Source organism: Haliaeetus leucocephalus, unplaced genomic scaffold, assembly GCF_000737465.1.
Source record: "Haliaeetus leucocephalus isolate CR32 unplaced genomic scaffold, Haliaeetus_leucocephalus-4.0 Scaffold148, whole genome shotgun sequence".
Taxonomy (NCBI): domain Eukaryota; kingdom Metazoa; phylum Chordata; class Aves; order Accipitriformes; family Accipitridae; genus Haliaeetus; species Haliaeetus leucocephalus.
Window position 1 is genome coordinate 740676 of NW_010972584.1, and position 13241 is coordinate 753916.

A 13241-nucleotide genomic window follows, 5' to 3' on the forward strand; every position below is an offset into this window, starting at 1 on the left:
CCAACTTGGCCTCTTAGTGAGTATCTTGAGGTTTTGTTTTTAATTTACTGAAAGAGCTATCAATTCTCCTTACCTCTTTTTTCCCTATCAAACTTGCTTCTCATGATATCTTATCTACCAATATTAGTTTTTATTGTTCTTCCTCCTTCCTTTCCTAATGATGCTTGATAAGTGAATCCTATCATTACCAAGTCAGTCTCAAACAAACTGCTTTCTATCTTCATATTCTCAACTGACTTCTTACTAGGGTTTAGAACCAAATGTACACAAATCTGTCCTCTGACAATCTGCTTCGTTAAACAAACAAACAAACAAACTAATCACAGAGATTTAATGAGCTTCCTGCACAGTTTGTGTCCAGTTGGTTTCCTTTTCTAGCAGAGTTCTGGGCAATTAAAGTCTCTATTTCCAAGTTTTATAACTTGAAAACATCTCATTTTCCATCTCAATAAAGAATAAGCAATTATGAGGTGATAGCAGCATTAATTTGAAACTTGTCTATTTATTAGGAACTCTGGTAAACTCGTGGTATTTTTTTTCAGATGGTTAAAAGAGATGGCTAAGATCTAGCAGTAATATAGCCAATTAGTTGTGCCTTTCATGCACGTCTTAAATTCATCCTGAAGACACATACACAATTCAATAAATTTATAGAAAAGCTAAACATATTTAATCACTAGGTTTGAACATTTCTGATTTTTGCAAATGCCTCCAGACATTTGTGTCTTGTAACCCCTTCCACTAAAAAGTGCTATCCAATTGTTTCTGACATTCTGCTGGACTTGTGTTGCTAAATGACAGCTTCAATCTAGTGCCAACTCCAGCACTGAGCTCTGTGGCAGAATTCTGATGACATATTTTCCCACAATTTCAAAAGTAATGTAAATTTTCAAAGAGTGTTCCATCATATTAGTTAAAAATCATAAACACTGTCATAAGGAAAAGGCAATTTGGTTTCCTTCAGGAGTAAAGCAACAATTTCTGACAAATGCTGCGCATCCTGAGGCCACTAGTATTTAGCTTCATAATGAGTAACGTGGAGAAACAGGATGTACAAGGCCTCAAAGTGCAACAGTTCTGACAAAGAGAGGAATACAGTAGTCATACAGTACTCACAAACATACTTAAGAGCTAAAAAAGATGCTAAAATTTTGAAATTTAAAATTTATCAAGTAATGCTAAGTCTAATGACTGTATAAAATGCCTGAATTATTGTCACAGATAGGAAAGTCTAATGTGTTACCTCATCCGTTGTTCTACTAATACAACACTGTTTTCTATGTTACATTTAACATTCTACAATCCTGCAAATATGAGAAAGTAATTGGGCTCTCACAACTACTCCTGCAAGATTATTTTACAATGTAAAACCTTACTGCTCATTTGAGAACCCATTAAGTATTTTGGCAGGAGTAAGGAGGATTGTCTCCCTGGGTTTTTGTTAAATAATAAGAACAAACTCAAAATCACGTTAAAAAAAAACAACCCTAAAACAAAAAAAAGACACCCGCCCCCCAATAGCCCACTCCTTCAATTTCTGCCAAATTTAAGTTAAAAAAAAAAAACAGGTTTTCAGCTGTTTTGGTTCCTGAAATTGCCTTCTGACTATGAATTAGATATGATTAGAGAGCACTGTCTTCTTGAATCTACAAACTAAAGCAAGAGTGAAGTGTGAACTGACTAACGGTCATGTCCTGATACCAGCACAGAACTCAGCAGCAAACTGTGCTGTGGACATTTTCTTCAGGACTAAGATGGGTGACATAATCCCTGACAATTAAATATTAGCTATTTGCTGTCCTACAAGTATTCAGAGTAAAAAAAAAAACACTGCAGAATGAAACACAGAGTAATAAAGCAATCATGTTAGCAACTTATCTTGCATTCTCTGAGTCATTACTGATTTCATTTTGTACTGACTTATTTCTATACTGTATTTGAAGGGAAGTTCTGCTGTAATAGCACCAAACTCCCCTTCCAACTATGGCAAATCAGGAACAAACATTAAAATTTAGTACTATAGAGTGCTGTGCTTCAATATTTCTTATGTAACAATTTTTCTTTCCACAAAATCCACTGTTATATGGTGCAAATAATCCAAAAACAGCAACAGCATATAGCTCTGCTTACAAAATGTGCCTTTGTTTTAGGGAGAAGTACATCTTGCGTATCAAAAAACCCCACCTAGACACTGACCTATCTCCCTAGTCTTAGATAGCTGAAAGTAAAAAACATTTTAAAATAGGGAATTAAAAGTTTACTAGAAGTGAGTGAAACTGTAATATTTATGTAAATCCCCACTGTTTTCTTTGGAAGATGTTAAGCTAAGAAGTTGTACTAAAGCAATTGCTGGGGGTTTTCTGGTGTTTTGTTTGGGGTTTTTATTTGGGGTTTTTTGTTTTGTTTTTATATTTTTTATTTTTTATTAAAGTAGCATCTTAGAAAAGGTCTTCATTCACTTTTTGCTGAACATTACATGCTGTTTCTCCCTTCACAGTTACATCATGATCCAATACAAAGCTAACTGTATTACATAGTCCTACTAACAAAGAATCCAAATGCAGTTAAATTGTGAAATGCATTAGTGGCTTTACAGTTCATTAACAGCACAACTCATATTTCTAAAACAACTTTAACTTTGCTATGTACTAATATGACTGTACTAGTGACTAATAATGATAGAATTTGGAACTCTGCAAGGAAGGAATCGTACTACTTTTCCTGAAAATTCTAACATCCTTACTCAAATGCACCACATACATTTTCTAAGGGACACTGCCACATAACAGAGATGGCCTTAATGTGCAAGGATCAGTTTTGCTTAAACTAACTTATTCACTGGTCTCCCTACTTCCTCCCCTTTTCTGTGAGCTCGAAATCTTTGAAACGAGGCAAAGATGTTTATTATCTATGCAACTCCTAGAAGCAGACTTTTCACTTAAGTATTATTCATCTGCATCTGCAGACTCTACTGAAAGAATCAAACAGTGGCTCTCATGGACTTTCTGGACTCACACAAACTGTTGATGAACTCCAGGCTTTAGAAGCTCTAATTAATGGAAGAAGTAGGCTGATCAACACTAGATCCTATGACAGGAGGCAATTCTATTTCTCCCAGCAAGTTAATAATTGCTGTTCAAAGTAATGATCAAGTAACCCAAAAGCATGTCAATCTGTTAGCTTTCTTCATTATACATCAATAACATTTGCCAGGACATCTGCCTGGCTCATGGTGCTTTCAGATGAATAGACCTCTGCAAGATACCACCACAGTTAATCTCTGGAGCTTCCAAGATTTTGTATTATTTCCCATCTGACAGAATTCAACAGTATACTTGCAAAAGGCAGTGGCAAACTGCAGATTAGGTAATATAATATCTGCAGAATACATGCAGGAACCAGAGGTCTAGAAAACCTGACCTATAAAGAAAAACTGAAAGAAATGGGGTTCTTTAGCCTAAGGAAAGGAAGACTGAATGGGACTTAACAAGTCTTGAAGTAGGGTAGTGCAAACAGGCAGGAGTAATCTGTTTCTCTGTGGACATGACAGGAAGATGTGAAGCTTAACCTACAGCAAGAAATCTCTATGTGTAATTAATAAAACTTCCAAACTGTAAGAACAGTGAATTGAGCAAAAAGTTTGCCTGGGGAGGCTGTGGAGTCTTAACCACTGGAGGTTTTTAGAAACAGAAAAAGTTGTCATAAATGACAGAGACACTTGATCCTGACATGAAGCAGGAGAATGGACTGGATGACCTCTTAAGATTTTCCAGTCCTATTTTTCTTTAATTCTACAAATACATGAAAAAAGATTATTGCTACTTCATTTAATGCTAGGATATTGATTTTAGCAACAAAGACCAAAGTTTAAAAGGATTCCCATTGCCTGTATATGATGGATCTGTTTTTTTAGAACTTCTTTTGCTGCTTCTGAAACAGCAGATTTTAAAAACAAGAAAACTGTAGGAAGAAACAACATTCAAACTCACCTTCTCCAGTTTTCATACCATGTTACTTTGTAAATTGAAACTGAAATGGATATAAGTATGCCACTTCTGAAAGAAAGTTGGTTCATTCTTACTAAACTCAGGGTACTAGAGACACTGACTATACTGGTGGTTAGGGTGCAAATGAAAAAGACATTCAGCTTATGAGACTATGCTAATCAAGAAAATATGTAAGACGAAAGAATTAAAACTTTTTCCCTTCTTTCTCTCCCCAAGTGAGATTTCTTACCATTTTATAAAGATCTGAAACACTGATTTGATCTGAATCCACAACCTCAAAGTCCTTCCGAGGAACTAAATCTAGGCCCAAATGTCTGCAAAAGAGAAGGAAGGAACAATGGTAAGTATAATACATTCAAGTGTTCACTATTATCTACTACATGTGCCTACCAAGGGCAAGTACACAAGAAATTCTAAACTATTTTGAGTCTTTTTTTGCAATTGTTAATCATTAAACAGATAATCCTACTAAATAAAATTAAAGGTAAATATCAAACAAAAAAACACTGTGAACTTGTTACTTCTTGTTCACTGACTTCAGTGGAGCTATAGCAATTAATGCTAGTTGAAGCTTTTGGCCATTATGTTGGTGCAGTATCCAGAACAAGTTAATTTCATACATGGAAATGTAGTAGGCAAATAAAGTTAGTACTCTGGTTTCTGCTGCAGTATTTGAGTAGGTTTCTTCACTATATATTGAAAAAGTTCTGTTAGTAACCCTGTTTACATGTGCAAATAGATACTGTGCCTTGGGAAGCTGCTTTGAAATTCCTGGTGTTCATGCAGCTAAACCCCCAACTTTATCACTATATAAACATAGTATTTTATTAATAATAAACAATAACTGCAATATCAACAAGAATTTTAATCTGTAACACAAATGTGAAAAAAAACATTTAATTTCTCTTCACTGAAATAAAATTTTGGCTCAAATCAAATATATAAACTATTTTAAAAAAAAATTAAGAATTTCTGTAGTAAGGGAGGCAATTCAGGTCACAGCTGCATGTGAATAGTAGACAGAATAAGGTTATTTTGCATCCAGACAAATAAATGAACAACTATTATCAATTAATTAATAATTGTAGACTGCAGAACAAGACAACCTAAAAGGTGTCAAAACCCAACTTTTGCTCTATAGATCTTCAGGTTCTGAGGCATGAAGAGTTCCAAGCATTACAATAAAAAGCTGTTCTAAATACACACATTAGGAGTAAAATTAAAGAAACACATGAATGAACCATTTTCCTGCTTTTATCTTATGTAACTTTGATACTTCATTTACAGAGATTTTATATTTAAATTCTTAGTCTTAAATTCGGAAGAGGTGCCCTCGCAGACTACCTTTGTACTCTTTCTGTCACTAATTATAAAAAGAAAAGCAAAAGCCAATTTAATTTTGTAATCAGAGAGGGAAACATTCTGCACAGACTTGTTCCTGACGGCTAATGAAAAATTTTATTTGAAAAAACTTCTCAGGTACCACAGAATATTTGTATGGTGCAATAAACAGAAGCCTCCAGGCAGTACGGTCTCTTCCTCAGCAATTAACTGAAAACAACAGCAAGGAAGAACCCGTGGTTTGTATGAAGCCCAGTTACCTTTGCTGACCGTTGTACTTTTATTCATTTCCCGTAAGTTTCCCAATTCCATAATTCTGTTTGAAACTTTTCTCAATCAGGTTTTCCTTCTTTAATTATATCCCTAAACTATCACATCTCAAAAATATAGCTCAGTCCTGCTCCACTTGCTGGCAAACAATTGTTAGGTAGTACTATAATTGCCATCAAAATATTGTACTGACAAACTGGAATTTCCAGCTCTTTGCCAAAATCAATTATACTTTCAATGGAAAAAAGAACAATGTTACTTCTTTAATACAGTTTTCATGCCAAACACCAGCTTCTAAACTCTAAGGCTAAACTGTGAAAGTGATGGTTATACACCTTTAGCACACTTTGTTTTGATTAAACCTATCAAACACAAGTTATCCATGGCCCAAAACCAGTATCTGAAAACTGCAGCTGCGAAGATGAAAATTACTGTATCTATTTACCAAATGAAAAAGATTAAAATAAGAATGTACTTGGTAATCCTTACCTGCAGCTGCCGTTTGAGCCTATTTATAATAGAAAGTCCAAAAATGTAATAGAAAAAAAAGGTAACAGGTAAAAACAGTAATATGCAAAGAGTCCACTTCAAAGTTTTTTTTTTTTAAATTAATGCTCATCCTATTCATCCACAGAAGTTTGCCTGAATTTGAATATTCAAACCACCTCCAAAATACCATCATACATGTGTACACACACACCCACCCCTAAAGTATATTCATAAAGGAATCTCTCCTCAACATACAGATATTAACAAATGATTTCCTAAGAACTTTATCAATACCACTTGTAAGTGCATTACAGTTTCAATGCAGTTACAAAGCACTATTAAAGTTTTACAGAAAAAAACTGCCAAAGCTAATCATAGGCTGATATTGTTCTGTTCTCATAATTTCAACTCTCTAGAGAACTGAGGTCAAACAGTGCTTGGACTCATTACTCAATACATGACAAAGGTATTATCTTCTACTTAATAATGCTCAACACAACTGCAGTAGCATCCCTGTGAAATTTATCTGATATCCTATTTTTAGTTAAATCCCTTAACACCATGGATTTCCAGCCCAGAAGATTCTCATTCTCTAATATTATGTTAATCCTGCACAATACTTGCTCCCAGAAAATAAAGGTGTTTTTTGCTTTTGTACTAACATGCTGTCATTTATTGTGCAGGTGGAAGTTCAGGTTTATGCATTTAATTTGTATCAATTATTTTTTGTCTACGAAGGACTGACAACATAATGCTTGAAATGGCAATGATAGTCAGTGGCCCACTTTCACTCTGTATTATCAAATACTGTGGGAATGCAAGAGCACCAGCTGCCAAGCAGTATTTCTCCAAAACATAGCACGCATAAAAATTAGACAATGTGCTGTTTTGCTTATTTGACAGTTCCTCTCTCCACAATACCTTTTCTTACAGGCAAATCCATATGTTGTTTTATTTTGCCTTAACACTGAACTACCTTTCAAAAATATTTCCCAAGTATACCTACAAAATATCCCCAAGCTTATCAATTACTTCTTGATAGCATATGCCTGCGATAACTCCAGCTGACATTTAGATATTCCTCCTCTTCTACACAGAAGTCTTTAGAACTTTCCTTTCTTTGGGGAAAAAATAAAAATCTACCATGCAAAATCTCTAGATACTTTTCCCTCAAGTAATATGAAGACAAGCTAATACACAAAAATACTAGCATTTTTAATACTGAAAGGGATGAACATACAACTCTACTTCAAGTTAACTGGGCTTCTAGAGAAAATCAACTTGGTTTTAACGGTAATTTCAAAGAGTGATCCTAATTTATAATACTTTCATTTATTTACAATACAAATGCTAAACCATTTAAAATTCATAAAATCGCAAGTCATAACAACTTTTCCTAGAAGAACCTTGTAGAAATAGGTCATTTGACTAAAAAAAAGTCTTTTAAGATGCACATCCAATCTGGAAGAACAGATTGGGAGAATTCATCACACCTCTAGAGTATGCAAGATCTCATCCCCTTTGCTCCAAAGATGTGCACCTTACCTTGACTCTTTTCAGCTTTAATTTTGCAGCCACCAATTTTCCTTGTATTCCTTCTCTCACTATATCAAAGCCTCATTTAGTATCATTCATAGTTCTGTTACACAGATACATTTATAAGGGTGGTGAAGGGAAAGGAAATTACCCTGGCAGTTACTCACAAACTATGTGAAGACTTTAAAAAAAGACTTTGAATGAAATACAATACAGAAATCCATGGAAAATGAAATATATGAAAAACATGTTTGTGAAAATGAGACCGTGCTAATACAACTCAATACTTTTCTTTGACAGAATTATTTTGTATACAAAGAAACTGCAGAGACTGTAATCTATAAAGAAATTAGTAAAGCACTGATGTAATGCTACACAGCAAATTATTACTTAAAATGAACATGATGAGATGAAGTAATCCTAGTAAGGAACTGATTAAAGGGAATGGCAGCAAATACTTCTGAGCATGGAAGTATCAGACTACAGAGAGAGGTTATTAAGGCTTTCCTCAAAGACTGACATCCAAGAGGCTTCCCTACAGTTTTAATCCCTATTCAATCATTACTACAAGTATATTCAGGAGAGGGAAAAAATATTATCTATTTAGACAGAAATGGCAACTATTCTTTCTGCAACCTTCTTAAAGGCATTTTATTATGGTTGTTTAAATTGTTCACTCCTATTTTGATCACCTTTGATGCAATGATGACAACTACTGTAATAAGAGTTTCTTTAATTCTCAAACTGATTTACAGATATTATGACCTCGTATGTACATTTAATACATATATCTAAATGCATTTTATGAATTTTAAGCTAATAGTTGGACCACTACCAGGAAGTCATTATTATTCCTTTTATGTCAAGAAAAATATGACAAGAGAGTAAGTCACTCAAAGTCCAAAAATAATCTTCTAAGGATGTGAGCACTGAAATTCAGGACTTTTTGAGTTTTAAGACTATGCTTACTTTATTGGATCACACTACTCCCTTTACAAAGTAACACGTTAGTAGGTACTAACATTGCAACTGCCACTGGCTTTCCGACTGCAATTTTGAGGTAAGAGAAGGACCATGACTTCAAAACAATGTTTAATTTTATTTGCATAACAGTATGGAAGTTTTATTTTTAACATTTTCTTCCCCCTGTTTTTTCTTTTTAAACATGCATTTGTAACTTTTGGCTATCTCTGGATGTTTCTGTGCAGAATTTATGGCAACTATTTGGAAGATTCTTTTAATGCAATGATTTTAATAACATTTTATGTGAAAAAGAATAACCTTTGACTAAAAAGTAAAACAAGCCTACAAACTAATCTGGTTTATGTATTTTATCTGTCCAAAATCTCAAAGTATTGGTGGGTCCCCCTCCCCTACTCGGTTTCTGAGCCTAAACAGAGTATCTCTCCCACATTTACAGGGAAGGAAGTATCTTCCCTCAGTATAAAAGGGAAAGTGATTGTGCTCAGAAACTTAGATGCTTTCTCTTAATGTCCTGACAGGTGTTATATTCTGAAAGAATCAATCCTGAAGATCATTTAAGATGACCTCTGATTTTTAAGTTAAATTACTTTGAAGAAATCTTCATCTGCCTTTTTGGTAAATCAGGTATGCACATGCTGCTGCAATTAATTTTTTCTCTGGAGCAGCAGCAGAGGATTCACATTTCAAATAGAAGCTCTGTAAGGCAGATTCCTTCATCTGTTTTTGATGCAAAAGACTCTAGAATGAAACAGTTTTTGTTAGTAAAAAAGTGTAATTCTGGTTTCCCACATTCTAAGCACTAGCAAAAGTTGAAAAACTTATTCATTTAAAAAATCTAAACAAATATTTCAAAATCAAGTTTGTATTTTACTTGCAATGTGATTTAAAATGAGATGAAGAACTGCAGATTTCACTTTATAACTTGATTTAAAATAAGACCATAAATTGCAGACTTCAGCTTTATGTTTGTTTCCTACTCTACAACTTTTTCCTTGTTATTTACAGTCCACTGGACACTTCCAATAGCATTTTAGGCTTCAATAGGTCAATATTCTAACAAATTGTATCAGAGTGAAACATTTTTAAAAAACACAAGTATTTTTAATATTCTGTATAAAACCTAGCAAGATATGCAGGAAAAAAGAACAGTATATGAGATTGCAGCTGTGCAAAAATAGGCAGGAGGATGCTTAAAACTTAAAGTCTAACACCAAAAAGATGCTTATCTGAAGGTAGTAAATTCTGCTCTTTTGAGCAATTGGGAAATACAGAAACCTATACAAGCAGAAATACCAGTCACTGTATGCATGCAAAAACCAGCTAACTGTGGGTAACTGGAAGAAGTAACAAAGCATGATAAAAAGATTGCATCCAGGACCGTATTTTTGTATTGGGGAGAAAGAATTTGTAAGCAACAGAAAATTAAATTGCTACAATAAGTGGAAATCAGTATTGCATTATAAGAATGACTAGCAACAATACAAAAGGTTAGCAGAAATAATTGTAAAAAAAATGTATTCCTACATTTTTAATAGACCAAACTACAGAGCAAAACTTCTTAATATTTAGACTAAGCATACAAAAATATGCAGAAAAAGTTCACTGTAGTAGTTCTGAAAACAGTCTAAATTACTTCTTTCACACACAAAAAAATCTGTAACTACTAATCCAAGGAATGCGTCTGTCCCTTGATTTCCACCAACTCCTACAAAACACAAGGCATGACTACCAGAACCACTGCCAGTGTATTTAAGGGAAAATGGTACCAGTTCAACAAACCAAAAAAAAAAACCCTGCAAAAACTAACTGGTGGTGACAGGAAGTGTGGATTTCACGTTTGCATCACTCCCTCCCAAATAATACAATGCAATAATGATCGAAGTCAGGATAAAAGTAGCTTTACACTAAATACGCATACATGCTACTTAATAGATGTGTAAGATTGTTTCCTGAAAGCTACTTGGTCATGAAATGACTCCTATTAGATTGTACTATCTTGAATAATTACAGATCTGCTCAAATTGCACGTATTTAAGCTTCTCAGTTAACATTAATGCATGTTATTAACAACATTTTTCATTTATTTTATTTGCAAATCTCAGGTATGACAGAATAAGCAAAGAACATCATTACATTATTTGAGAAAGGGTAGTACTACGTGAGTATGTATATGAAAATCATTAGGGTTTTTTAACAGAATAAAACAGGTGGTCATGAGTTTCATGATAAAACTCTCAGAGAGGCAAGACAGAAGAAAGTGACAGAACTCTCCCAGAAATTCTACAGAAAGAGTGATGTTGCACAAAGACCTTCCAAACTCCCAGACATTTATATTTAAATACTGCGTAGTGTACAGATTTAATTAAATACCTTTTCAATCATATGCCTTTTTATGCAGTTTCTTTATTGATACCCTCTGTTTAAGCATGTGTCTCTAATATCATGTACCTTTTTCTCTAGGGAGGTCAGTACCTGTTTTTATGTAGTCAGAAAAACAGAAAAATTTTTCCTAAACAAGCATCCTGAGCAGATTAATTTAATCATGAACATATTTATTTTTACTGATTTCACTGCTGCTTCTCCATAATTGCCATGCATTAGATTTACCTTTATAGTTTTATGTACTCCATATTTAATGATTTTACATTAAAAAAAAAAAGTTGTCTATAGCCACCTTATTGAACAACCTATTCTCTACATTGCTGCATTGCTGTCTAGTCTCCTCATCTTTTTTCTTACAACATTTTTGCAGCTTCCTGTTGCTAATTTCATCCATACACTCTTTGAGCAAAAATGTCTAGGCATAATGTTCAAAAATGGTCTCTTGGCTCCCATTTACTCTGCTGGGAATGACAATGGAAAATATCTGTAACAGCACTGCAGAACAATGACCTGATGCAATCTATTAGTCTATGTCCTTCAGAGCTTTCTTTCAACAAGAGAGAAATGAAATGTAGCATGAGGGCCAGCAAAATCTTCATGAATGTATTCAAGTACCTCTCTCAGAGGGAGTCCTGAAGTAGGTGACCAAGAAATAGTCATAACAAAGATATGTTATTGACAAACATTTGACTTTCTTCCTTAGCTGTCAACTTACAGAATTCCCCCCTCCCATATGTTAATTAGCACTAATCCTATTCCTAGTTGTAAAGGAGTTACTATATGCCTGAGGAGGGTGATATTTCCTTTGAAAAGATCATACGCGTGTCATGCAAAACTTACCTGTCTGATACAGTATTATCTCAGAATAAAACCAATTCTGGTGAAGGGCTAGTTTTTGTCTAATGGCAATTTATTACCATTTCAGCTTCTATCTGAATTGCAGTCGTCTTTGGCTCTAAAAAAAACCTCTCCACAAATATCACAGCCTCAGCTCCAATGTCACTGTTGACAGTGAGACTCTAGTTATTGCACCAACCATTAAAACACTTCAATCAACAAATGGGTTTTTAGTATCTATGAACACATCCTGCCAGGCCTAATATTCACTATATTGATACAAAGTAAATTGACCTAAACCTTTTAAAAGTGCAGATAGCCTTAGAAAAGGCCTACTAGTAAGCAAACAGCTCACTTTATAGTCATAGTAGACAAACTGTGCAATAAACTCACTGTAAAAAGTTATATTTGATTGCCAAACAATGAAATGTTCTACCTATGTACGAATACTATTGAAAGGAAACAGTTGGGTTTGGTTTGGGGTTTTTTAGTTAATAAAAGCTAATTAAAAAGAATTAGAACAAACAGTACCCAGCTGGTACCTGTACTTACTCATTGCCCCAGTCCAGCCTCACTGTGAGGTGCCTCTTCACCTCTCGCACCTGATCCTGTGTCAAGTGCCCTGACAGTAGCTGTCTGCGTAGGTCTATGAGTTCATTCATCACATGCCGCAGTTTGTAGAAAAGATCTACCTTATGTTTCTGTAAAGGCATATTTTTGGGAAGAGAGGGGAAGAGAGTGAGAAAGAAATAGAACGGGGAGGGGTGGAGAGAAGGGAGGGAGAGAAGGGGGGGGGGAGAGATTAATAAGTTTGGAAAGAGGAAGAGTGTGAGAAAGAAGAAAGAGGAAGAAAGAGAAAAAGAGAGAAAGAAAGAGATATTAATAAGTTACCAAATTTTCATTTAATTACCCTAGAGGAACATTAATCCAGTTTGTACAAGCTTTAAAATATTTATATCAAAAAGTAGCGTTAACTGTTGCTATTTAAATTGAATAACTTTTTATTTCTAAAGTTTAGGCTCACTCTGCTAAGGGGTCCATTTTCTGATGGAACCCAATGCTATAGATAAGAGGATTCATTATGTGCAGCAGGGATCATTTATTCCAATCATATAATAAATTCAAAGTTTTAGATTTAAAGTAACAGAGAGGTGAAAAAGTTAGTTTTCTACCAGCAGCTGACTTAATGGTTCTAAAGAGTTAGCAACAATGATTCACCACAAGAGAAAAGCACTTTTAATATTTTTGATATTCCAATCACTAAAATTTACCCAGGTATCTATATTAGGTGGAGGAATATAAATATTCATTATCTGCACTCCAAAAAGGACTGAAGCAATTAATGATAAAAATCCACCTGCAAAATTACTTTAAAAGAGGAAAATTACCATAGGC

General features: G+C 34.3%; 1 protein-coding gene across 1 annotated transcript in view; it reads right to left on the minus strand.

The window, feature by feature from the left end:
* The window catches only part of DOCK3 (dedicator of cytokinesis 3), a 200925-nt gene that overhangs the window by 136891 nt on the left and 50793 nt on the right, over window positions 1-13241 (minus strand). Inside the window, exons 5-6 of the mRNA XM_010561625.1 lie at window positions 12399-12547; window positions 4237-4321 (exon numbers count right to left, since the gene is read on the minus strand). Of these exons, the coding sequence (XP_010559927.1) occupies window positions 4237-4321; window positions 12399-12547 (234 nt within the window). The remainder of the gene's footprint in view (window positions 1-4236; window positions 4322-12398; window positions 12548-13241) is intronic.